At 43.0% G+C, this 26,744-nt stretch overlaps 2 protein-coding genes across 2 annotated transcripts in view; one reads left to right on the top strand and one right to left on the bottom strand.

Moving 5' to 3' along the window:
- LOC111834186 (uncharacterized) overlaps positions 1-6,406 on the top strand; it is a 43,739-nt gene extending 37,333 nt beyond the window's left edge. Inside the window, exon 29 of the mRNA XM_072697960.1 lies at positions 409-6,406. Within this exon, the coding sequence (XP_072554061.1) occupies positions 409-5,090 (4,682 nt within the window). The 3' untranslated portion in view covers positions 5,091-6,406. The remainder of the gene's footprint in view (positions 1-408) is intronic.
- A 366-nt stretch (positions 6,407-6,772) lies between these two features.
- Positions 6,773-18,813, bottom strand: LOC111842721 (calcium-binding protein 2-like). The gene is made up of 7 exons (XM_072697971.1): positions 18,282-18,813; positions 16,076-16,267; positions 9,933-9,963; positions 9,017-9,151; positions 8,795-8,904; positions 7,762-7,909; positions 6,773-7,453 (listed from the first exon to the last, which is right to left on the bottom strand). The coding sequence occupies exons 1-7, from the start codon at positions 18,366-18,368 to the stop codon at positions 7,428-7,430; spliced, it is 729 nt and encodes a 242-aa protein (XP_072554072.1). The 5' UTR covers positions 18,369-18,813; the 3' UTR covers positions 6,773-7,427.
- Positions 18,814-26,744: the final 7,931 nt, after the last annotated feature.

Consider the following 26,744-nt stretch of genomic DNA (forward strand, 5'->3'; position numbering starts at 1 on the left):
TGGGAGTTCATTGCTTTTTGTTCATCAGTCTCCACCTCAACTTAGCAAAAAATAAGACTGTTTGCCCACTCTACTTATAAACTTCAAACAATGTGCCTTTGTTTTTTATTTGTTGTATATTTTTCATAATGCCTGTCCTAGTTTGGGACCAGGTTTTTCTGGACCTTCTGCAAGGGAGGATCTAGAACATATCTGGGTTCTAGGCTTGGTGTTCTGCCATATTATGGTTTTTATTCCAGCCAAATTTTTAGTTTACGACAGTTTCATGTAACATTTTTATTTTATTTTAATACTTTACTCTACTTCTCTCTATCTCTGTGTGTAGAATTATTTAGGTTTTCCAGAGTTTGTTAATGTTTCATGATTTTTGAAAATTTTGTTAATTTTTCTTCTTTTTACAAATTACAGAAACAACACAAGCTGAATTAATATATGACCTAGGCATGGAAAGTTACCTGCAGGAAAAACTTACCCTAAGTACTGTGCTGGAGATCACCAGTGAGACTGTAAAGGATAAGCCTGTCCAGTCCGTCAAATCTGTGCCGTGGTATTTTCTGAGGAAGCTCATGATGGTAAATGTGACTGCTAGGAGTGGGATGTGCACGAGCAATGAGGACACAGAGCTCCAGAGCCTGGACAGCTTACTAGAGGATCTGGGAGACCTTCAGGGTCATAGCAATAGGCTCAACCCCCTCGATGTCATCACAGCTCTTTTCCTGTGTTCAGATGGTTTCCTTCAACAGGAAATGACCTTGAAAATGTCCATGTGCCAGTATGCTGTGCCTCTTCTGCTTCCCAATTCTGACAGACACCAGTGCATGTTGATGCTTTGGGCTATGAGGGACATTGTAAAGAAGTTCAGGCCACATTCCCTGAAGGATCCAAAAGGATTCGTAGAGGACAGCATTGTGCTTACAAATATGCCCATGGTATCTTTTGTCAGACTGGGCAGCAGTAGCTTGAGAAAGTCTCACATCTTGAACCAAGTTCTGAGCAACCCTCAGCAGTACCATGACACTTTTGTTCATGACAACATGGCATGTGGTGATACCAAAAGGAGGATTTCTAATGGTCTTGTGGAAATTAGCTGGTATCTGCCCTGTGGGAACGAGAACATTGACGTCTTTCCTGAGCCTTTAGCTATAGCTAACTTGCGTGGAGACATAAGTTCTTTTCATACTGAATTTCTTTTCCTCTGTCAAACATCTGCAGCAGTCTTTGTGTTCTGTGATGACTTTGGACATGACTGTGAGGTGCTCTGTGACCAGCGCATTAGGTCTCAGTTGTTCTTAGTCAGCAATTCACAGGCCAGCAGCTTCAATATGGCGAACTTTAAAGCACAGATATCCAAACTCCAGCTTCAGCCAAAGAACATCCTCATCAAACACTCTGGAATGAATGACGCAGAGTTTGTTAACAAGCTGCGAATGACTGTAAGTAAGCTACTGAAGGAAAATTCACATAATATGAACATTGTAGACATGTCAGCTATTGCGCAGGATTTAGGAATCCCAGTAGATGAAGACTGCATCCAGTGTCAAAATGGGAAGAAAATGGCAGATAATATTACATCAGGAATAACTGACATACCAGATTTCAAGGAAAAACAACTTCCTTTGCAAGGTGAAATCTGGAAAGAACTTACTAAACTAGAGAAGGAGGAATGTAGGCTAACCAAAGCTGGGGATAGAGACATTGAAATGTATAAGAGTGAGTTGGTGGAAATGAAACAGAACCTGAGGAAGCAGCAGGTGGCTCTCGATATGTCTGCTGCTATGTCACATTTTATTTATGCAATTTCAAATTCCAAAGAGGACCGACCCTATTTCCTCAAATGGATGAGGATCAACTTGGACACCATATCACGAGAACACTTATCACACCTCCGAGAGAAGTATAAGGAAAAGTGCCTTAATTCTTCTGAAGATAAGGAGCTCATTGCTAAATTGGACAGGCAGATATCCAGCAGCTCTTTGGGGGTTGAACACTTTCTGCGAGAGATGGGCCAGTTGTATGAATCTGCCAGCTCTCTTCCTGAAAACGATCCGGCTCGACAACAGATGCAGAAGCTGCCGCGACTGTGTGCTGAACTGCTACTGGATGGCTTTCCACTGGAGCTAGTAGATGGGGATGCATCAAACATTCCCCTTAGGTGGGTGTCGGCTGTGATGCAAGCTTTGCAGCATCTGACAGACTCGAAAAGTACGATCAGGGTGGTGACAGTGCTGGGGGTTCAAAGCACTGGGAAGTCCACTCTGCTGAACACCATGTTTGGAGTTCAGTTTGCTGTCAGCAGTGGCCGGTGTACGAGAGGTGCATTCATGCTGCTTATCAGGGTGAAGGACGATTTCAGAGAGCAACTTGGATGTGACTATGTCATGATCATTGACACAGAAGGATTGAAATCGCCAGAGTTGGCCCAACTAGCTGAAAGTTATGAGCATGATAATGAGCTGGCCACTCTAGTGGTAGGCCTGAGTGACATTACAGTCATCAACATAGCCATGGAGAACTCAACAGAGATGAAAGATATCTTGCAGATTGTTGTTCATGCCTTTCTGCGCATGAAGGAAGTGGGGAAGAAGCCTTGCTGCCAGTTTGTGCACCAGAACGTGGCAGATGTGTCAGCCCATGACAAAAACCTCAGAGACAGGAAGCTTCTTCTGGAGCAGCTGAATGAGATGACCCAAACGGCAGCCAAAATGGAAAAGAGGGGAAGCAACAAAACATTTACAGACATCATGGAATACAACCCAGAAAAGAATAACTGGTACATCCCTGGACTCTGGCATGGTAACCCTCCCATGGCTCCGGTGAATGCAGGCTACAGTGAGTCTGTAAGCGACTTCAAAAAAAGCCTCATTACTTCTTTCAATGAGTGCCGGACCCCAACACACACATTTGCTGAATTCTTTGAATGGACTAAGAGCTTATGGAACGCAGTGAAGTACGAGAACTTCATCTTCAGCTTTCGCAACAGCCTTGTGGCAGATGCCTATTCTAAGCTTTGTATAGCGTTCAACAAGTGGGAGTGGGCTTATAGGAAGCACATGTACTCATGGCTGGCACAAGCTGAGACTAAAGTGTCGAACCATGGGGAAGTGGAGACTGAGACTTCGCGCACTGCTGAGAATTTACTGAGCGAGCTGAAAACAGAGTTAGCTGAGGAGCTCACTCAGCAAGAGAAGATCATTTTGGACAACATTTCTGAATATTATAAAAGAAAAGAAAACCACATTTATTTGGTGGAGAAGTACAGAGAGGATTTTGTGAACTCTGCCAAGACTCTGACAAGAGAGACACAGAATTCTATGAGAAACAAAATAGAGGCAGCGATGGAAATCAAAAAGGGCATGCTCAAGTTGGACACTGTCAGAAAGAAGCACACAGACACCATGGAGTGGAAGGTTCTAGAGCTGGTTGACAGATGCAGGGAAATCAAAACTGAAATGTCACCTGAACAGCTTCTGTTGGAATTTGAAAAGATGTGGGATGACACTGTGAAACATCTTTCTTTTGCAGGCCTAAAGAGACAGAATATTGGTCAAGACATTCACCGTCAATTAAGGGCCAACTTGACTAGAAAAGGAGGTCATGTGCATGAAATACTATCAAATGTTAACTTGTATGACTGTGGTAAAGGACCTTTCAAAGTACAAAATGATGGTGGTTTTTTGAAGATGGTCTACAAACGTGTTTTTAGGGATGAGCAGAAGCAGAAGGCACAAGAACTGGCAGACCTTATCATCTGGAAGAACCAGGAGTTTATTAATGAAAAAGTGAAAACAAAATCAGATTACCATGACACTTACACCACACAGTTGTTGCGTTTGATAGATGACACTCTGGAGAGTGAGAAGGATCTGCAATTGAGTGAGAAATTTGAGGTCTCTGTGAAGATACACATCTGTGGGTTTGCAGCAAGGGAATTCCAGATAATGCACAATTGTTTTATTGAAGTAAATGACCCTCGGCGATGCTTGGAGGAGTTTAAGGACCAGTACGGCTCTGACTTTAAGGACCTGTTTTATAAAACAGACCAGTGTCAGAAGAAGGCTGAAGAGTTTGCCACCTACTGCCTTGTTCCTGCCATCAAGGAATATGCTGCCAAGTCTGTAGGCCCAGATATTGTGGATGAAATGTTGACAGGAGAGAAATCGATGGACTTCAGCACCCGCTCCTTTTTCCAGTTCTCTGTCCTCAAAGATCTGCTTTTAAAAAATGATTTTAAATATTTCCTTCAGTACACTCAACGGTATGAGAAGTTTGTGAAAGACTGGATTTTAGAGAAAATAGTGGAGAACTTCACAAAAAATCACAACAGGCTTTGCGACCTAGTGGTTGGTCACCAAACCAAGATTATCAGGAAGATAATACAAACTGTTGAGGATGAAAGAGGTGGAAATAGTGGGAATATTTGCCAGTTCATTCAAGAAATCTGCACAAAACTTGAAAAGGAACTTGTCATTCCCAAAGCTGCCCTGGATAAATTTATGGCTTTAAACAAGGCAGATCCTATGGATTTTTCTAGATGCCTTATATCCATCATGGAGGAAATGGAAAAGATACTGAGAGCTGAGTTTGAACAGCAGATGAATGTGAAATCAGTACTGACAGACCTACCCTTTAAGCCTGAGAATGAGCTGTTCAGAAGGGTGTTTGGCTGTGGAAAGCAGTGTCCCTTCTGCAAAACTCCCTGTGAGGCAGGAGGTAAGGATCACTCAGAGCACTTTGCATCCGTCCACCGACCTCAAGGTACCGGACGATACAGATGGACTGATTCTAAAAAACTACTGACCGATGTGTGCTCTTCCTGCGTTGCTAGTGAAATACGATTCCGCTGCTCAGCCACATCATGGAATTTTCATCCATACAAAGATTACCGGAAGTTTTTCCCTGACTGGCTCATTCAGCCTGACACAAGCATTGAGGCCTCAGACTACTGGAAGTATGTCTTTGCTACATTTAATGATCAGTTTGCCAAAGAATTTAATGCTGAACCAGCTGATATCCCTGAAAGCTGGAAATTAATAGATAAGAATGAAGCCTTGAAAAGCCTGGAAGAAGCATACAGGATGATAATCGAATAATCTGGTTAATGTTATTTGGGAAACATTGTTACTGTGACAAGTGATTTATAAAATGCATGGAAACAGTTATGTCATCATATGAAAGAAATAGGCCATCAGATTTCCCTTGTTATGTCAGTTGTACATCATCCTGCACTGCTGAATTTTTATCCAAATTTAATACTGTGTTGGTTTTAAATCTGAACAGGTAGTAATATAGTCAGTGGTTAATTGTAATGACAGTATAAGAAATTTTTGTATGTTAGCAGCTTAAACTTTACCAGCGTGGTGTGCGGCTCTGTGGTTTAAGACTCCATGATCAGAAGGTCACCGGTTCAAATCCCGTAGTTAGCAGGGTATTTAATCCCATCTGCTCAGGGGTGCCAGATAAATGGCTGAATCAGTGTTCTGACCCCAAACTTTGCTCTTGCTTGTCTGTGTGTCTCATTGGAGAATATGATGAAATATATAGACTGAAATTGACAATGACAGTAAAGGCATTCTGTTCTAATTGTTCTTGTTTCCATTTACCTTCTGTTTTCTTTCCATAAAAAAATATGTTTTTCAAGTACAGACAATGAGCATAACAGTGATTGAATAGTCATATTAGGTTCTTGTTGTTTGAAATTGAATAGCTCTTGCTGTGATACTACTCACACCTGTTATTGAGTATTAATGAGAAGCTCAGCCTGGCTGTATTTAAACCTAGTTGATTCCTTTAACTGTGTGTTTGTGATGCACTGCCTCACTTGTACGTCATTTTCTGACAAAAGCATCTGCTAATTAAATGTATGTGAATGTGTAACAGTAGTTTTTTCTTTGGATTAATAACATGATACAAAAAATATGAGGTTTGACAATTGCACCTATGGATCCATTAATCCTCTAAGTACTAATCCAGCAGAGGGTCGCGGGGGCCTGGAGCCTCTCCCAGGTAGCCCAGGGCTGGGGACACGCTGAACGGGACGCCGGCCCATCGCAGGACACGGGGCTGGGGACACACACATACGCACTAGAGCTAATTCAGAGGCAGCAGTTCACCTAAACAAAGCTGTGCAGCACAGGGAGGCCATGCAGACCCCACACACATAGGGGTGGGGGTTGGATCCAAACCCCCAGTGATGGGGACGCGACAACAGCACCACACCCTGAATCTGCAGTATAATAATGCCGGAGTGTAAAAATGATATATGTCTGTGTCATATGCACTCTGACACCTACCCTCATTGTATATAATTACTAAATATGCATGTATGTCATGTGCACTCTGACACCTACCCTCATTGTATATAATTACTAAATATGCATGTGTGTCATATGCACTCTGACACCTACCCTCATTGTATATAATTACTAAATATCCATGTATGACTTAACGCTTTAAATAAATACTTGGTTCTGATATGTATGTGATACAGAAGTTAATTCATATGGATAATATTCACAGTACTATGGTCTGCCTGTGTTGCTGAATGTGTGCATACGACTGAAATTGGAAAATTTTTGTGCGATTGCGTTTTCTGAAATAGGATTATAAGACAGTCCACAATATGAAATGTGTTACAGACATTGACAGTTACACATAGCCTATGAGGTGTGGTCATTTCGAAGCTGGGTATTATTAGACCAGACTGACCATATACGCAATTCTGTCATTAATTTGCAAGCTACATTAACCATTGTGTAAGGAAACACTGCACTCATTAAGATAATGCTCACTGCTAAAAGTGATTTATTTAACTAATGCACATAAACCCCACAAGATCAACAAAGGTAAAGTTACTAATCACTGGCTAGCAAAAAATAGTTAACTGAAAATAATACAATTAATAATACTGAAAACAGAAATGTTTTTTAACAATCTTATTGACAAAGTAATTCACTGCACAATACATAAGGTACAGTACGCACAACCCACATAAAGCTCTTCAGCTGGGATTTGTTCAAAATGAGCTTCTCCATTCATGATATAATTCTTTCCTTGACAATAAAGCAATTATTAAGTTGTTTTACTGCAATCAACTGCCCCTAGCTAGAATGAGCATTGAGGCTAGCATAGACCGGCATGCATTTGTGTATTTCTGTGCATTTTTAACTGGCTGTCCATATTTTATCTGCATTTCTTGTATCTTTTTTATTGTTTATCTTATCATTTATTAAGTGACAATGTGGGATTTATAATATTGGGCTGAATGACATATTTCCGAAATTTCTTTTAAAAATTTTGTTAAGCAAAATATATAGCTAATCCATAGGATGACTTGTCCATTCATTTTCCGCTTGCTGTTTCCTGTCTGGGTTTCTTTAACTTCCTTCCTTGATTTTTTCCTTCTTCAGTTGATAATTTTTCAATAAGGATCAGTGAGACATCATTCGAACAAACTCTGAAAGATAAATGACAGGTGGATTATTTCAGTGTAATTCAACAGATGTGTGTGTGTGTGTGTGTGTGTGAGAGAGAGAGAGAGAGAGAGAAAGAGATCAGTGCTTTTTCTCTTATACATAGAAATACAGCTTACATTTTCGTTATTTTTCCTGGTAATTTTAAGATGAAACTTTTACGTTTCCTCATTAACATATACATACTTCACCTGACATGGAGAAATTATAGCGATTGGTTTGCAAGCAGGTACAGATGAGATGAACAAGGCTAATAACGATGACATCATAAGAGTCCCGGCGAACGCCTCACCCTGAAAGTCTATCTGTCCGTCACCGTTGAGGTCGGCGTCCTGCAGGATCTCCTCCAGCTCTGCAGGACTGAGTTGCTCCCCTAACAGCGACTTCATGGCCTCTTTGAGCTCCGCAGCGCTGATCTGCCCATCTCCATCTGCGTCGATCTGAGTTAAAGGGAATCAAGGGGACGTGTACTGAGGTTTAACAGAACTCAAAATGCCAAAGCTCTCTAATCTATGTCTATTTGCTGCCTAGTGTCCCACAAATACAATTTCTACCAAAAAAAGATCTTGCATGTGATGTAGATAATCTTGTATGTAAATTGCACACACACACACACACACACACACACTACCTTTCAAAAGCTTGGGACACTTAGGAATTTCCTTGTTTTCCGTGAAAACAAACATGAAATGAGTCTGAATAGGAAATATAGCTAAATAAATAGGAAATAGTCATTGATACAGTTAGAAATAATTGTTTTCGAAATTAAAATAATAATTGTGTTCTTCAAGCTTTGCTTTTGTGAAAGAATCCTCCATTTGCAGCAATTACAGCATTCTAGATGTTAGTTTGCTGAGGTAATCTGATGAAATTTCATCTGCAGTAAGATAATTGCAAAAGGGTTTTCTAATTATCAATTAACCTTTTAAAATGATAAACTTGCATTATGAAACACACCATTCCACTGGAACACAGGATTAATTGTTGCTGATAATGGGCCTCTGTAGATATTACTTAAAAAACAGCCATTTCCAGCTAAGATAGTCATCCACAGCATTAACAACGTCTACACAGTACTTCTAAGTATTTGCTTTTTAAGTATTTGACCCCAAACTTTTGAATGTGTATATATATATATATATATATACACACATACACACACACATAATATATCTGTCAAATTAAAGGTAGCATTATATGCTGTGAATTACAAATAGAAACCATCAAACCATCCATCCCTCTTCCATAACCGTTTATCCAGTACAGGATCACAGGAACATCGAAAGCCATGGATCAGCGACTCATAGTGGATGTTAAGGACCAACCTCTTGAAAAGCCTCTTTCATCTCTCTTATCCCGATCATGTGGGTAGTATCCTCCACCACCTTAGGGCCCATGAGATCCGAAAAGTCCTCAAAGTCGACTTTGCCGCTGCCTACAGAACAGGGGCAGCCAACAGTGACATAGAGTCTGCAGAGGAACCAACCAGTGATGAAATCATGACATGCAAAGAGGCACTCAGTCCACTCTCTGGCTGCCACACTTACGGAGGGTCTCGCTCAGCTCGATCAGCCTCATCTCTGTCGGCATGTAGCCCATGGTCCTCATGCATTCTCCCAGGCTCTCACATTTCACTATGCCTTTGTTCTTATACTCAAACTCTTTAAAGCCTTCCCTCAGCTCTGTGCAAAGGGAAGCGCAGAGAGAGCAAGAGGTAAACATTCGGAAACCAAACTGTGCACAATGTGTGAATATGCGCTGTGTGGTCTGCTGAGGCACGGAAAGGGAGTGAGCACCAAGTAAACGGGCGGGGGCACTGTAAAGGGGGGGGGGGTGGGGGAGTCAGGACAATTCCAAGGGCCTCTGAGTGACAGGGACCCTAAAAGATTTGGAGCATAATTGGATTGGTCTAGGTTGGGGGCCCAATATGATAAAAGATTAAAAGATGACAAAGGGTCAAACAGAAGGAAACCCATGAAAAAGTTGTTGAATGTCGGGGGCTTAGGGGTCGGGGGCTGAGGGGCCGGGGGCTGAGGGTTCGGGGGCTGACGGGTCGGGGGCTGACGGGTCGGGGGCTGACGGGTCGGGGGCTGACGGGTCGGGGGCTGAGGGGTCGGGCGCTATGTCACACAAATATTAGGGAAGACATAAATGACCGTGGTTACAATTATTTTTTTATGCAGTTATTTGATATCTCAGATAACAGCTTAAAAAAATTATTGTAAATTTTTTGTGTATGGAGGGAGAGTGGCGCTAGTTCTTGATGGGGGGGGGGGGGGGCTGGTACAGGGGAGTGAAACAGGAGGGCAGAGGGACCAAAAGGAGGAGACCCAACAGCTGTCTGGACTGGGAGAGGGCTGGGAAACCTGACTGTCCAGATGAAATTCAGACGAGTGGTCCAGAGACGAGACGAGCCTCAGAGGAAACAGGTCACAACTTGCACTGTAAAGATTCTTAAAGTACCTTCCATCTCGTCCTCTTGGAGTTCCCTGTCCTTCAGTGATTGTGGAGAGACACATGGAGAGACCGGCGGTGAGACGGGCAGGCAGCTCGGTGCGCACAAGCAGAGCACTACAGACACATGCAGGCTGAGTATAACACAGGTAATGGAGAGACACATGGAGAGACCGGCGGTGAGACCGGCTGGCGGCTCGGTGCGCACAAGCAGAGCACTACAGACGCATACAGGCAGAGTATAACACAGGTAATGGAGAGACAAACACACTGCATGTGCATGCAAAGGAACCCCAGGTTTGTAACGATGACAAATTACACTTATTATAGCAAGTAACACACTCCGGAAATACAGGAGGAGACACAGAAAGTGTTTCAGCCATTCACTTGTGTCCTGTGCAGCATAAACAATTTCTTGGAAAGTGTTACTCATACAATCATCTTTCCTAAACAAAGTTTAACATCCTAATTATTATGGGCTAGACATGTGCAATGACAGCAATCACCAGTGTAACCCCAAGACCCAGTTACTGAGCGGGGCTGTCTGATGGGAATCAGAGTCATTTAGGGTTTTATGTGCAAGAGGGAGCAAACATAAGCTCAGAATTTATTTTGAAATATACTGCACATGCACAGTTTTCCTACAGAGACACTGAAACACAATGTGCAAAATGCTGCACGTATCCCAATAATTCTCCACTAAACTGGGGCACAGAAGATGGTCACACGCACCGAAACTGGTTATTACTCAGGCTGGGTATGATACACATTTTAGGGCCATATAGCCTTTTATATCACAGTGCTAGTGAATTCTTGAATCTGATTGGTTGCATGGGGTCCTCATTACATTTCTATAACATAGTTATAGCTTGTCAAACAGTAACCCTCACATACTGTATGTCCCTAGCTCTAGAGTACAACAACCATTAGTATTGAACCAGCCACCTTATAATCAGAGGGGGTTTAAATTCTCTTTATGTGCTATTGTTTTATAGTATCTAGGCTACTTCTCAATTTCGGAATAGCTCTATATCCAAGCAGCTGAATTGATGTTACCCTACTTCTCCACTAGGTGGCGGTATAAACGCAAAAACTGCGCAGTTGAGTTTTCTACTGAGTTTGGATATGATTAAGGACTGCGCGATGGTCCTTAAGTGCTGTTATGTGCTGATGTAGAGTAATGTATTCCCTTAAGTAAGCATAATGATGCTGATGTGATACAATGTGTTCTGTGTACTTGTTTATAGTGGTTTATTATACACGCAGTACAAGGGTTGAACAGAACGTTTGTGGTATATGATGACAATAATAGACTTTGTAATAGTCAATAACTGGATCTCATTTTTGCATTTACTGTGCATTTGTGGGGGCTACCCAGTGAATGATACTTCACCTCTTAATGGTCCTGCAATATACAGCCCTATTGGGTTTTTCTTTCTGTCTGATCTTTCCAAATGGGTCACTTAAACATCATTAAATGCCATAAGAGCTCAGACTTAGTGGTTAACACTGGCGTTTTCCTTTTATGAATCTCATTCTTGTCCTTATGTCTTATAATTTACAGTTGCGTCTGTTTCCTAGACACAATATTTCCCAGAAGATCTTTCGTTTTCCCCGGTAGTTGAGCTCACTCTATAACCTTCTGAGAGTATCCGTTCTTTTGTGTAGACATGAAATCTAGCTTGTCCAGTTATTATGTATTCTTGAGCGAAATGTTGATAGTAATGAAGAATGTATGACAATGTTATGGCAAGAAATTACCGTGCACCTTAACCTTTACACAGCGAATGTGTCATTTATTAGTGGGATAAAGGTTAAAACGCAGGGTAATTTCGTGTCAGTACGGAACAAATGCACATAAAATAAGCAAGCGTTTCGCTGTTACCACAATAATCCCATATTGCTTTTATACGTCAAATGTGCACACTTTCATACCAGTTCAATCCCTGATTATAAGTCATAAATACTTTTTCGCTATGTTTTATAACTTACAAAACAGTACAAATAAAGCAGTGGTATCGGTATTGGTGAGTACCAAAAATCCAGTGTTGGTACTCATACTCAGTCTGAAAGAATGCGGTATTGACGCATCTCTAATTCAAATTAACCCGCATCCTTCTAGACGCAGCATGTCAGGTGAATAAATACGTTTCAGAACGTTATTCTTTTGCTCATTATTCCATTGCATTGTCCTTACTCGCGTGATTCCTAAAGGAATTAATCCATAATTCATACACGCCCAACATCCATACCCGTAAACACAATTGCGTGACACACAGGCGGCAACGCTACGTGAGATTTACTGCACGTACTGACCCATCGGACACTCATAGCGGCAAACGTTATGGAAACAAATGATGAATAAGAGAAAACAGTAACAAGCACGGAGTTTGTCATCGACTAATCAAAAGCAAGACAGACGAAAGTCACTTAAAGGCGCCGGTGTCTCTGTCTAACTACAATCCAATAAGAGAGCAGGAAACACGGTAAATGGTTCCGGAAATGTAGTGCCTTAGAGTTTCTCCTCATTTTCAGCCTCCAGCCATTTCTTTTGCCTTCTTTATCTGTCAAGCTGATCTGTTGGCCATGCTGACCTTTAGTTAATTAAACTGAAATGTCATATTTATTTATAACTAAATCTATTATTATTATTAATAATAATAATAATTAATTAATTAAGGTATTCAGGAGGGGGGCATTTAGTTTCATGTCTTGCTTCCTGTTCATAGCTTGTGTTTAATTCCCATGTTTTTAAGTTCTGGAAACTGTACCTGACTATGAAGAAGGAACACAGAAGACCAAATAGGTTGATAATATTTAATAATGGAGAGACTCTATGGGCTTTTGCGACCAAATTGGTTGATAATATTTAATAATGGAGAGACTCTACGGGCTTTTACGACCAAATAGGTTGATAATATTTAATAATGGAGAGACTCTATGGGCTTTTACGACCAAATTGGTTGATAATATTTAATAATGGAGAGACTCTACGGGCTTTTACGACCAAATAGGTTGATAATATTTAATAATGGAGAGACTCTACAGGTTTTTACGACCAAATTGGTTGATAATATTTAATATTGGAGAGACTCTATGGGCTTTTATCGGAAGGAAAGCGCTCTCCTCTCCTCTCCTCTCCTCTCCTCTCCTTTCCCTCACAGCATGTAGTTAGAGTATGGAATAGTCTTCCTGCTAGTGTAGCGGAAGCTAAAACCCTGGGTTCCTTTAAATCAGAGCTAGATAAGATTTTAACAACTCTGAGCTATTAGTTAAGTTCTCCCCAAACGAGCTTGATGGGCCGAATGGCCTCCTCTCGTTTGTAAATTTCTTATGTTCTTATGTTCTTCTTATGTAATGGGGCAGATTCCCCCTTTCTTGAGGCTCCCTGCTGAACAGTGGTCGACTTATTGAGGTGGTGGCTGCTGTCACATCCTCCAGTGTCGCGACTCACGCCAACTCAGAAAAACTAAACAACGGCGGGACACTAAACCCCAGTCTGGAAAGCAGCAGCAGTGGTGGACCGCCACTGCCCCCTGATGGTCACCGAAAAAGTGGCCTTGTTGTTACACAAGATGACAAATGACGGACAACTTTTACGCCCCGATTGGCAACCAGGTCACCGGACATTGACATCGTCATACTGCGGCTTGGGTCAGCCACGATGTCACAATGACACAATCTGCGGTGCCCTGGTGGGGACAGGTTAGTGCTTAAAGTGCTCTTGTCCTACTGCATTTTTTAAGCCAGGCCTGCATTATTGACAGGGTTGAAAATCTCACGGCGTGCTCTGACAAGGCATTGACATGGAACCATGACGTGTGTCCCCTCCAGGTCCCTCGGGGCAGCCCACATGGGGGCGAGACCTGCAGTCCGTTCTGTGGCCCAAGGCCCACTTCGCAAAACGGAATTCTTGGAATTTATTCCTTCGAAAGGCATTTCTCGCAACATCTTTTGACAGCATAAAGGGAATAATTTCCGGTTAATTACTTAGGGAGTAGGCAATGTTAATTAATTCTTTTGTCATTTTTTTGAGGGATACATCAGCTTCCAGTCAGCGAGAACATCCAAACCAATGGGACAGCTGGTCTTGGTGGTACTGAACCAGTGACCCAAATGGTCGTACAGTCTTTGCTGTTAAAATATCACCTGCTTCCTCAAAAATATCCCATCTCATAGACCTTAATCGTACACTAGTGCTCAAAATTATGGAAAGACTTTTAATCTTTAGAGATTGCAGAACTTCATTCCAGTTACTCCTTTAATCATCCAGTGTATGATATTTGTAACATTCTTTGATTATTTATAAACATCCGGCAATATTCATGTAGTAATTTTTAAAACATAATGCCAAAAATGCTAGGCGTTTCCACAATTTTGGCCACTAGCGCAATGCAAACTCAAATACGTCCACATATCAGGTCCACAGATCTCTGTTTCGTTACTAGTGCTGTGGTCTGCTTAATGGAGCTGGCTCAAAAACGGAAAAGCCAGTTGGACCTCCGTTCTGTTTGCATGTTTTACCCTTTGAAACTCACTCTCCCAGGATTCTTCAATGCATTTACCATTGTGCAGTCCATCATCTTTTGTGACACTAATTCATACACTTCAAACAAGATAAAATACTGTCAGGATTCTGGAGCTGGCACGTGTCTTTGAGTGGCACATTGAGGCCACGACCTTGAGAGGTCTTCAGTTACCAGCTTGAGGATTAGATATGACCAAGGAGTCCAGTGGCACCTCATGAAATATTAGGTGGAGGCCGATACAATTCCTGGAGTCGGTATTCTCCAGTTGTTACACCCCATGGCCTGCTGGGATTTCACAAGGCAGGGGATTGGATCCATTACCAAAGAAGCGTTAATCATTTAGCAAAGAGATTACAGGAAATGAGCCGCAAAAGTGGCTGGTAACGCAGCGCCGTGAGCTTACGTAAACCCTGTCCGCAATGCTGACTGACACATGAGTCTTCATTTGGTCACAGGTTACCTTAATTTGTTTCTTATAATAATTACGGAGTATCGAGTATTCAAATCATGTATATTAATTGCCAGTACTACCATTATTTCTGTATTTGTTTTCTTTTTGGTCTCAAACGTAACGCTGCTCTTATGTATACTTTTCGTTAATGTTCAAAGTCAGATATCAAATCTGATACTGAAACGACTGAAACCGAGACCTCGACCCCGATTTGAGTGAGTGATCGAGGGAGACCTAAAGACCTCTGGAAGGTGACGGGGCCGTGAGCAGAGAATGCCCCACCCCTGCCGGCTCACGTTTCTTTAGGGTGACAGCGCGGCGTAACAATGAAGAGCAAGGTGACATGTCAGCCTCCAGCTGAAACCCTACCTGCTGAAAACAAAGACCTGATGTGATATCGCAGTCAGGCGGGAGAGCTCTGGCCTCAAGTGCCTAAATGATACGTCTTCACCGGTGTCGGCTTCCCCTTAACAGGAAACCCAGCTCGCCTTCTAAAAACTGCTTGCGCTGTTGAAACAAGCAGGGCCGCCCCCCCAACTTACATCGTTGACTCCTTGCCCGATGACGCTTCCGACGTGTTGACGGAATAAAAAATTTACGCTATGACCAGTTTTCATCGACTGGTTCAGTGGAAAAAACAATCGTTTCCTCTGAGTCACCTTTGCAAATATCACTTTTTAAGCGGAGTGCTTAGTTGTCATTGTTGACGTACCACGGCACACAGTGCACAACAACGCAATGTGTCTTCTGCATTTAACCCATCTGTGATATTGTGACGTAGCAGAGGGCAGCTAATTCAGCACCCGGGGAGCAGAGCTTGGGGGCGCTACTTTGCTCACTGTCAGAGATTCGAACCAGCAATCTTTCAGGTGCAAGTGCCCTCCATTAACCATTATCTGGATCGTGGTGCTTAAGCCACAGAGTAACTGTGGAGTGTTTCAGCCACACTTTCCTGTTTGTATTGGCCGTCTGCAGGAGCGCAGAGCCGATAGCCATGAAGACAGAAAAAATGAGACGGAGATGTGAAGCAGTGTGTTTAGCGTTAGCCTCCAGCTAACCTTCACACTCCTGTTGTACCAGCCACTGGCTGTCAGAGAGCTGTAGTGTTATCACGACACACAGGCAGCCATGCTGGGAAAGCTAAGTTCTCCGGTGCCATTTGGGTTCCTTACCGGGCCATAGACTCCATCCAGAGCAGCCAGCAGGTCTGGGTTCTCCTGTTCTGGCTCCTTCTCCTGCTTTGGGGCAGTAGAGGTGCTGGGGTTCCTGGAGTGCACCGAGGCGTTGTCCATCTCCTCCGGCACGTTCAGCTCGCTGTTCTGCCTCCTCTGCCTCTCCACCTGCTTGCGGACGGAGGCCTGCACCTGTGCGGTGAGGGATGGCGCAGCAAAGGGATGACGGACCGAAACAACTTCACGAGACGTCCGTTTGAATGGTACATTGGCACGAAAAGCAAAATGCAGAGAATGATGGGCCGAAAATGAGACATTGTAAATAAAACAGAGAACTGAGAAGTTTAGTATGATGCCAGTGAGACCTGTATGTTTTTTTAATCTGATGATATTATGTTGAATTTACTAATGACCCTACTTTTCAATGTTTACACGCAAATATGTTGTTTAACTATACCTATGCACCTGGTTAAACCCGCACCAATCAGCGGCATCTTTCTCACCCTGTGGCTTTTAACTCATTCCTTATGCTGACGTTTACTTTCATTCCCCTATACCAGTGGTTCCCAACCTTTTTTAACTCACGGCCCACACAGCCAAACACATATGTTTCCGCGGCCCACTGCAAAAGAATTTAAACGATCCCGCTTTTTGTGTCGGGTTAACTAAGTACTCGGAAGCAAGGCTGTTAATTGTCTTTATTGAATAAACTGGTAATTTATTTAATTATATATCAAATTTTGATTTATTTGATTTTGACTAGACATTTTTTATTATATTAACAATATTACAATTTCTATTAATAATAATTGGCGGCCCCCCTGCAATACCGTCGCGGCCCACTAGGGGGCCGCGGCCCACAGGTTGAAAACCACTGCCCTATACAGTACATAGCTAAGGAAACGCCATCTACTGTGAGAACCACAGATTGCAAGATAAGAAGCTTGTAAAACGACCCAGCGCTTCATTTTCAGGCAAGCTGGAGAAACAGTGCCCTACAGCCACGCAGAAACCCATGGAAGACAACGTTCACGATCGTACTACTGCTATGAAACACAGACAGGCATCTGGAACAGCGTTTCTCCAGTGATCCCCAGTAGGTACCCGTTTTCGCTCCCTCCTACAAGGGAGCAAAAACGTGGACTCTCTGGGGGGGTCCCCAAGGACCGGGTTGGGAAACACTGATCTAGGAAACACGCTATGACAAACTACAAGCGTACCGCAGTAAAAATGAGCTGCAATACCCAGAAGCAATCTGGTGGAAACCTTCCTACAGAGGAGAGAAGAAATAACATGTTTACATTGCAGATGCGCACTTACTTTACATTTAATTGTTCATATGGATCAAAATATAGTAGAATCATAAAACAGAAGCACACATTAAATGCTCGTGCATACTTTACATACAAATCACAGCTCATACATTTTACATTTTGGCTTCTCTTTGGTAAATTTTTAGAACCAAATTTACCTTGGCTGTCAGAGAGTTGGCGCGTCATCATAACACACAGACTGCCAAAGTGGGGAAGCTGAGATCTCAGATGACATTTAGCTCATAAAGCAAAAGTATGCATGCAGGATTTTGTAAATATAACCATAACACTTAATTGCCATAATTAAGACATCAGTTAACAAACCTGCATCATTCGAAAACCTGTATGTTTGCAAATAGCTTAGGAGCATAAATCTATCACTCTGGAATTACATTATGAGTAACACCGCTAACTAGCTATTTAGTTTCCTCTGGCAGTTATGGCTTATTGCCACAACAGATTAAACTAACCATACAAACCACGAAACGAACAAGCTGAAACACAACAAGGCATCCATCTACTTCACAGAAACATTGCAAACAAGTTTTGCAAATAACTGAACAAAACAAATGAAGTCACCAAACAAGAGACAACTAATCCGTTATAATCACCGAAACTATGTTTAAAGCCCTAGTTCTGTTCCTAACAAATGACTGCAGGAAGCCAACGAAACCATTATTCCCCAAGCTATCTTGGAAAAAACCCAATATACTGGAGACTTCTGAGACAACCAGCTTAAAGTAAATGAGAGACAAACTGGTAAATTGCACTGCCAGGTGTATTTAAACTTTGAGGTATTACTTTATGTACTGGAACTGTGTAGAAAACAGACAGAGAAACAGAGGCATGCAGTCCCGCGGACGCAGAGCAGCTCACCGGCGGCTGCCTCTTACCTGTTTGGCGGTCTTCTCTTGTATCACACTCCCTCCTAAGCCGCCTCCTGATACACCGGCAGAACCTTCTCGGATGAACATGAACATGGCCACGTCTCTCTTACGCCACCGCTCTCTCTCTCCCGCTCGCTCGCTCTCTCTCCCTGCGCCCGTCCAGGCCAAGGCCTGACTTCACCTGAGGAAGCAAACTTTGGGCAAATTTCTCTGTCTTATCCTTCAACTTTCGATTTTTGTTTTTCTCAGTTTGCCTTCCTTTCTCCTGTTTTGTACTTTTTTGGGTACCTCTCTCCACCACCTTCTCTGGAGCTTCTACACTCTGGCTATTAGCTGGATATAAAACCCAATGTTCCCAGTCATTCTGCCCAGTTGTTTTCTTTTTGTGTAAGTTGTATTATTCTTTGTTAAATTGTTGGCCCGTTTGTCTCTAGCTGATGGGCTTCAGCAGCTATGGTGCCTGGTTGCCCCCAACATTAAACTCTGAAAGTCCGACCCTGATCGTATCCATCTCTGTTCTCTCCTTCCTCTCTTCTCCACGACTCTGTCTTCCTCTCTTACTCTCTCTCGCAGTGCATTTATTTTATTGCATGATTAAATGAGTGAGTTGGTGTGTGTGTGTGTGTGTGTATGTGGGGGGGGGGGGGGGGGGGGTCGGGGGTCGTATTTCTTGCCATTTACTGCCCTCCTTCAGGTGACACCCCACATCCCCCCCCCCCCCCCCACCGCATTGTGTTCAGTAGCAAAGATCTGGCCTCATCAACCTTTAGTTTCTCCACATTTAATCTGAAAAGCATCTGTGGTTTTTCTGGTGATCATTCCCCTTTCAATTGGACCCCAAATAGCAGAAAAGTTAATAAATACATGAATTCAACACTCAACCATTTATACAGCCGTGGGAAAAATTAAGAGACCGCAGCACAATTATTGTTTCACTCTTTAATTTATGCATGTGTTTCTATGAACTATATATATATATATATATATATATATATATGCAATCTGCAGCCTGGTTCTTCTCCGTAACTCATTAATGAAGGGCTTCTTCCTTCTTCTTGCTTTATTTGATTTCAGTCCTGCTTCTAGGAGCCTGATATGAACTGTCCTAGCAGTGCACTTCACACCTGCACTTAATGTTTCCTGTTCCTTTTGAAGGTTTCTTGATGTCATCCTACGATTCATGAGAAACTGTCGGATAAGTTAACAGTCATCTCCGGCATTAGTAAGTCGCTTGGCTGGTTTCTGGTTGTTCCCAGTATCTCCTGTTTCACCTTATCCTTGTGTCCTGCTGTCTTTGAGCCTGGAAGCAGTCTGCCTCAGCATAGCCTTCTGCCGGCAGAACCAGGATTAAACCAGGATTTAGTAATGCAGATTTGTTTAAAAACACACAGTGGTCTCTTCATTTTTTCCGCAGCTGTACAGTGGTTGTGCATAGCAGTATGAATAATTGTCACATGAACATTATTAAACATACATAACAGTCAATACAGGTACATACATTTTTAAAAATTCACTTATACATGTCATTAATCAGGAAATTAAAGGTTTTTTGTTGCCAGTGGTAATCTGGCGTGTGGCTCAGTGGGCTAAGCCTGTGTGCTTGTAATCACAAGCCCCCGAATGTTCAAACCCAGCCTCAGCATGCCTGCAGCTCCTTGAGCAAGACCCTTAACCCCCAGCTCCCTGGGTGGCGCTACAGGTGGCTGCCCTTTGCAGACAGCTTGTTCTACAAAGACCAAGTTGAGGGAGGCATAAAAACAATTTCCCCACAGGGATCAATAAAGTATCAATTATTCTTACATGGACACCGCACACATCAGTATTGAAGGTAAGCGTCTCCGTTTCGAATGAATGAGGTCACCATCGTTGCTGCGTCAGTTCCCGTTCCACAATGCTGGCTCTGCAGTCGACAATCAATCCCCGCTCCTTACAGATGGCTGGCTGCCCGTCGTCTCCACTTAAATGCGGCTGCCTATTTCCAGGCTGATATTAGTCTCGCTTTTCTGCCTGACCAAACTTTAAACTTCCATGACGATCATGAAACATTTACGCATCTATCAGTCAAGTCCAATGGAGAAAATTTAAGACCGCAGTAAATCAATTTAAAGGCAAAGATCCCTCAAAGTGATCTCACAGAGTAACAGTAAAAGGATGAGGATCCCAAACAGATCTCAGGACCACCTGCATGGATCTGCAGACCTCCCCTTTCTCAACTGTTGTAGACGGTCATACCGAGTACTAGGATACGACATAAATGCCTCTCACTGGAGCTTAGCTAAGAGAAAGGCGTGGTTCTCAAAAAGGGATCTCAATGTTAGTCAAGGTCACAAATCTATAAATCAAAAAAGTAGTTTTAGGTTTCAATATAAAATCAATATAAAAATCACTACCTTAACAAATCTGAGCAAAATTAAAAATAACTGTTAAACACTATATTAAGAAAAGACAGTTAACTTACTAGATGTAACATAATCCAAGCAAGAGCAGGACAACAAAGTATAAATACGTATTACTTTGGCTTCTGGGATTGTTATATTAATGGAAAGCGTGAACATTTACCCAACACACACACACACACACATCTATCTATCTATCTACAGTATCTATCTATCTATCTATCTATCTATCTATCTATCTATCTATCTGTATAAATATCACTCAACCGCAATTAACATCTATTAAACACAGTTAGGTTTTGTTCTTACATGTAAATAAATGCAACTTACAGCTATTGTAGATTATACAGATTTCTAGGATTGTACTCGCATTGGATAAAAAGATGGTTCCTGACTTTTTTGTCACATTTCTGCACATTTCTGTCCTTCCACAGCTGGCAGGCATGCAGGTAAATAAAGGCACAAATGTAATGGCAATTTAAAGATGAAGGGTGGGATAAGTTAATCTGAGCATGTAAGGCCACCAGTGGAAAAAATGCAGTGTTACATCATTTAAAGCAGTATCACAGGAAACAGGGTATTGGGCGATCAAGCTGTAATACAAGATCAGAGCCTAGCAGTCTGAGATTCGACTGATTAGCCTTTTCTTCTATAATTGATTTAACGAACTGTAACAGGAAAAGGGCGAGTAGAAATGAGATTTCTAAGAGTAAAGGAGATGCTTTGAGCCTTTGAATCCAAACCATGGGTCAGCACTGCGCCCATTCTGATTGAAAGCATATGTTTTGCACATGTAATGCATATTAAAATAGTGCTTGTACTACAAGCAGCCAAATATTGGTCCTCCAGACCCAGGGCGTCTGTGTTGACTGTAGGACAGATTAGCTACAACGCTGCCCCCTTAGGGAGGTCACTGGGGTTTGGTGCATTGGCCTACCATGTGCTCCTGCAGTGATCGTACGCAAAACCTCCACCGGGAGTCATAGAAGGAGTAACAGCAGGGAATCACACCCTACTGGCTGTACGGACACCAGATGAAGCGTCTTTTCCCTGATAGAAGGAGTAACAGCAGGGAATCACACCCTACTGGCTGTACGGACACCAGATGAAGCGTCTTTTCCCTGATAGAAGGAGTAACAGCAGGGAACCACACCCTACTGGCTGTACGGACACCAGATGAAGCGTCTTTTCCCTGATAGAAGGAGTAACAGCGGGGAATCACACCCTACTGGCTGCACGGACACCAGATGAAGCGTCTTTTCCCTGATAGAAGGAGTAACAGCAGGGAATCACACCCTACTGGCTGTACGGACACCAGATGAAGCGTCTTTTCCCTGATAGAAGGAGTAACAGCAGGGAACCACACCCTACTGGCTGCACGGACACCAGATGAAGCGTCTTTTCCCTGATAGAAGGAGTAACAGCAGGGAATCACACCCTACTGGCTGTACGGACACCAGATGAAGCGTCTTTTCCCTGACACCAAAATTTAAACTCTGAAACAAGAGGTCACACCATCATATAGACGACCCCCCCCCCACTAATGACACTGTAATCATTACATGATTATTTGATAAGATTATATGATATTGCAACAGTGAGAAAAGGCAATTCAGGTAATCCTCCTCGTGTTGCTTGATATTGATAGACTTCACTTGTACAGATCTTCTATATTAAAAATAGGTGTTCCTTGGAATCTGAATGTAAAACATCTGTTTAAATTTCAACATATTTTAGTTCCACCTTAGTATACTATTATTAATTCTGCAAATGCGAAACACATTTTTCATTTGAGAGTCCTTGACTTTTATCCCAGTTGCTGGCGCACCATGAAAGTCCACATGTTTGTTGGTTTTTGACTTCCAGATGTTTAACTTTTATGTCTGTAACCTTAACCGAAGTATACTACAACTTCAGTTTCTGTAGCAGTTGCAACAATGCTTAAGGAAAAATGTTTTCCAACTATATTTTGATCATGACAGTAATCATTTAACTGTTTTTCCTGTGTTTTCCAGTTAATTGACTGCAGAATTTCACATTTTAAATATAGTCTTTTTTCAATAATATACATATATGCTGACAGTTAACGAGAAAGTCCTTGGCCTTTCCTTATTTTAAAAATATGTTTCTATGTAAAACGAAAAGAAAAACACACACAACACTTAAACTGAGTGTATAAACAAGAATCCGTTAAATTGCTTTGTTTTTTCAACAGAAGTTTCTCTCAAGGACTTTTTTTTAATACCTTGACTTTCTTTATACTGCTGGATTCAGTATTGTTGCAAAAAGTTTCTCCATTATTTTGTGGTACCATGACAATTAATTGCTAGTGCTGATCTCATGGAAATCTGTGCAAAACCACAGCTATCTGAAACGTGACTAATAGCGCCTGTTGTGATAAATATGTGCGACTGGGTGGCCTTGAGCAAAGTCTTTGGAGGGGTGAGTGCAAGGGCGTAACTTTGGCTGGAACATCGGGGGGGTTGAGGTCTCCACCCATTACGGGGGAAACATGATTATTGGGGGGGTTGTATTAGCTGGTTTTTCTTTATTGGGGGGGTACAACCCCCACATAATTTACGCCATGGGTGAGTGCTTCAGGCTGCAGTGCCGGTGCTTTGAGTATGTTTACTGGTTGTTCCATTCTTGGTGCTGCTATTTTTATGAACTCATTTGCTGAATAAACGCAAACGCAATCTGCCTCTCGTCCAGGCTATCGGTCACAGGAAGTCAAGCAGCCATGGATTCCCAAAAAAAGAGTAAAATGTCATCAAGTGCTGCATCAACTCAGCGGATATAAAAGTTCATCCTCCGCAAAGTGACTGTGAAAGCTGTAACTCGGAACACCCTCTGTATCATTTTTGCTTTGTGGACATTTTTCTTACAACTAACAATTAGGGTATAATACAGACAGATGGTTAATACTGTATATAGCAATGACTCATTAATTTACCCCTGTGGGGAAATTCTCTTTTCGCCGACCCCCCCCCTCGTTCTCCATGACACACAGACACACCTGTAGGTGAGAGGAAGCTGGACAGTGAAGGGCAGCCGACTGCAGCCGCGGCCATGGAGCTGGGGGTTTGGGGCCTCACTGTAGTGCCCACATGCTGTTCTGGCGAGGCTGGGCTTGAACTGGCGACCTTCCGGCTACAAACGCTTAGCCTGCTGAGCTACACCTTGGCCCAGGTCAAAAGTCACACAACAGAGAAATATGGGGTAAATGCAAGGTGTGTGATTTTCTGAATAAACTGATGACTTTTGGTTTTTAAATTAATTAAAAATTGCGTCTGGGTTACAGGTCTGGTCCTGTAACTGCTGTGCTGTATCTGTGGCCTGATGGGAGATGAGCTTGGGCCCGTGATACCCGCCCCCCCCCCCCACACACCATGCCGTGGGGGGGGGGGGCAGGGGTCAGCAAGAGACAGGATAAGGGATAATATATACCCAAGGAGTTTGGTTACTGCATACCGTCGATCTCTTCCCTAATTAATCCTCTCATTGCTGCAATGGGCACACAAAGAGAAGCAGGCGGGGGGGGGGGGGCAGGAGAGCATTAGGAGGAACATGATCTTTATTATTAACTGATAGTGCTTTTTCATCTCCGGTGGCCCTGAGACGGCCAGTTAAAGGACACTGAGGGGCGGGGGGGGGGGCAGTGTGTATCCTGCCCAGGAATTTTACTATCTTTAGTCCGCCTGCGGAAACCTCACTTTCACTTTTCATTCTCAGTCAAACTGGCCTGTCCTCAGCCAGCCGTGATGTGGCCTTCACTGAAACACGGCCGGGAGCTTTTACCTCTAACTGAAACACGGCGGGGAGCTTTTACCTCTAACTGAATCACGGCGGGGAGCTTTTACCTCTAACTGAAACACGGCGGGGAGCTTTTACCTCTAACTGAAACAGGGCGGGGAGCTTTTACCTCTAACTGAAACAGGGCGGGGAGCTTTTACCTCTAACTGAAACACGGCGGGGAGCTTTTACCTCTAACTGAATCACGGCGGGGAGCTTTTACCTCTAACTGAAACACGGCGGGGAGCTTTTACCTCTAACTGAATCACGGCGGGGAGCTTTTACCTCTAACTGAAACACGGCGGGGAGCTTTTACCTCTAACTGAAACACGGCGGGGAGCTTTTACCTCTAACTGAAACAGGGCGGGGAGCTTTTACCTCTAACTGAAACAGGGCGGGGAGCTTTTACCTCTAACTGAAACAGGGCGGGGAGCTTTTACCTCTAACTGAAACAGGGCGGGGAGCTTTTACCTCTAACTGAAACAGGGCGGGGAGCTTTTACCTCTAACTGAAACACGGCGGGGAGCTTTTACCTCTAACTGAAACAGGGCGGGGAGCTTTTACCTCTAACTGAAACAGGGCGGGGAGCTTTTACCTCTAACTGAAACACGGCGGGGAGCTTTTACCTCTAACTGAAACAGGGCGGGGAGCTTTTACCTCTAACTGAAACAGGGCGGGGAGCTTTTACCTCTAACTGAATCACGGCGGGGAGCTTTTACCTCTAACTGAAACACGGCGGGGAGCTTTTACCTCTAACTGAAACACGGCGGGGAGCTTTTACCTGTAACTGAAACACGGCGGGGAGCTTTTACCTGTAACTGAAACACGGCGGGGAGCTTTTACCTGTAACTGAAACAGGGCGGGGAGCTTTTACCTCTAACTGAATCACGGCGGGGAGCTTTTACCTCTAACTGAAACACGGCGGGGAGCTTTTACCTCTAACTGAAACACGGCGGGGAGCTTTTACCTCTAACTGAAACACGGCGGGGAGCTTTTACCTCTAACTGAAACACGGCGGGGAGCTTTTACCTGTAACTGAAACACGGCGGGGAGCTTTTACCTGTAACTGAAACATGGCGGGGAGCTTTTACCTCTAACTGAAACACGGCGGGGAGCTTTTACCTGTAACTGAAACACGGCGGGGAGCTTTTACCTCTAACTGAAACACGGCGGGGAGCTTTTACCTGTAACTGAAACACGACGGGGAGCTTTTACCTCTAACTGAATCACGGCGGGGAGCTTTTACCTCTAACTGAAAAAGCGTTTATTTGTGTGACTCTGTCAGCCGCAGTTTGTTCCTTCTAAAGAGTTTCATTTTTTTTTCTTAAATGTTTCCCCTAAAGTGGAATTCACTCGTAATTATTTATTGAGCATTTATTAAATAACATTTGTCGCGTTTATTTAGCCTGTTTTTAAAATATAAAAAAGGATCATTTGAAAAAAAATAATGCAAAAATTCAATTTGCTTTGACCGAAATGATCAATCTCATTAAATCTGAAGTAGAAAATAAGGCACAGAGGTAGTGGGTGATTTGTAATGTTTCATACTGTCGTATCATGCAGACATCACACTACAGTATTTTGAAAGGTAACGCTATTCTGTTATTTTTCCATTTTGTTGCCAAAGATGTGCATTGGGCATCGCTATGGGCTCATGTTGATTATTACTGATAGCACTTTACCATGCGGAGCCGGATCAGCTTCCTCTAACAGGTGCTCCCTGTAACAGTAGGGGGCTGACTTGACTTTCAGAGTTTATCGCTTTACTCTGAGGTCGAAGGGGAAGAGATGGAGAGATACTGGCATGACAGACGAGTGTGGCTGGGTTTGATGGAGAGATACTGGCAAGACGGACGAGGGTGGCTGGGTTTGATGGAGAGATACTGACAAGATGGACGAGGGTGGCTGGGTTTGATGGAGAGATACTGGCAAGATGGACGAGGGTGGCTGGGTTTGATGGAGAGATACTGGCAAGATGGACGAGGGTGGCTGGGTTTGATGGAGAGATACTGGCAAGACGGACGAGGGTGGCTGCTGAGGGGATGGGCTGGGTTTCTGATAGAGATAAAGTGAAAGGCAACTTTCTAAAAAATACTTTTTTTTATTTAATGAGGCACACTTGTTAACATACTTCCATGCATTTTTTTGTGACCACTTCTCCTACTTAGAGTCAAAGGAGGTAATTACGCCGCTATAATTAACCAAAATTGCATTATACGTAGAGAGTATTTGATATGGTAGTAAACAAGAATGGAAAGTTCCATACTTGCATCCATCAATT

Source organism: Paramormyrops kingsleyae, chromosome 12, assembly GCF_048594095.1.
Source record: "Paramormyrops kingsleyae isolate MSU_618 chromosome 12, PKINGS_0.4, whole genome shotgun sequence".
Taxonomy (NCBI): domain Eukaryota; kingdom Metazoa; phylum Chordata; class Actinopteri; order Osteoglossiformes; family Mormyridae; genus Paramormyrops; species Paramormyrops kingsleyae.

What these genes read in the sequence shown, in the direction of transcription:
- LOC111842721 (XM_072697971.1), bottom strand. Translation starts at nt 18,368, where the DNA reads ATGTTCATGTTCATCCGAGAAGGTTCTGCCGGTGTATCAGGAGGCGGC. An exon ending in AAGAGAAGACCGCCAAACAG is followed by an intron (nt 16,268 to 18,281) that starts GTAAGAGGCAGC and finishes CTCACCGCACAG; the next exon opens with GTGCAGGCCTCCGTCCGCAA. An exon ending in CGGACAGATAGACTTTCAGG is followed by an intron (nt 7,454 to 7,761) that starts GTGAGGCGTTCG and finishes TTTATCTTTCAG; the next exon opens with AGTTTGTTCGAATGATGTCT.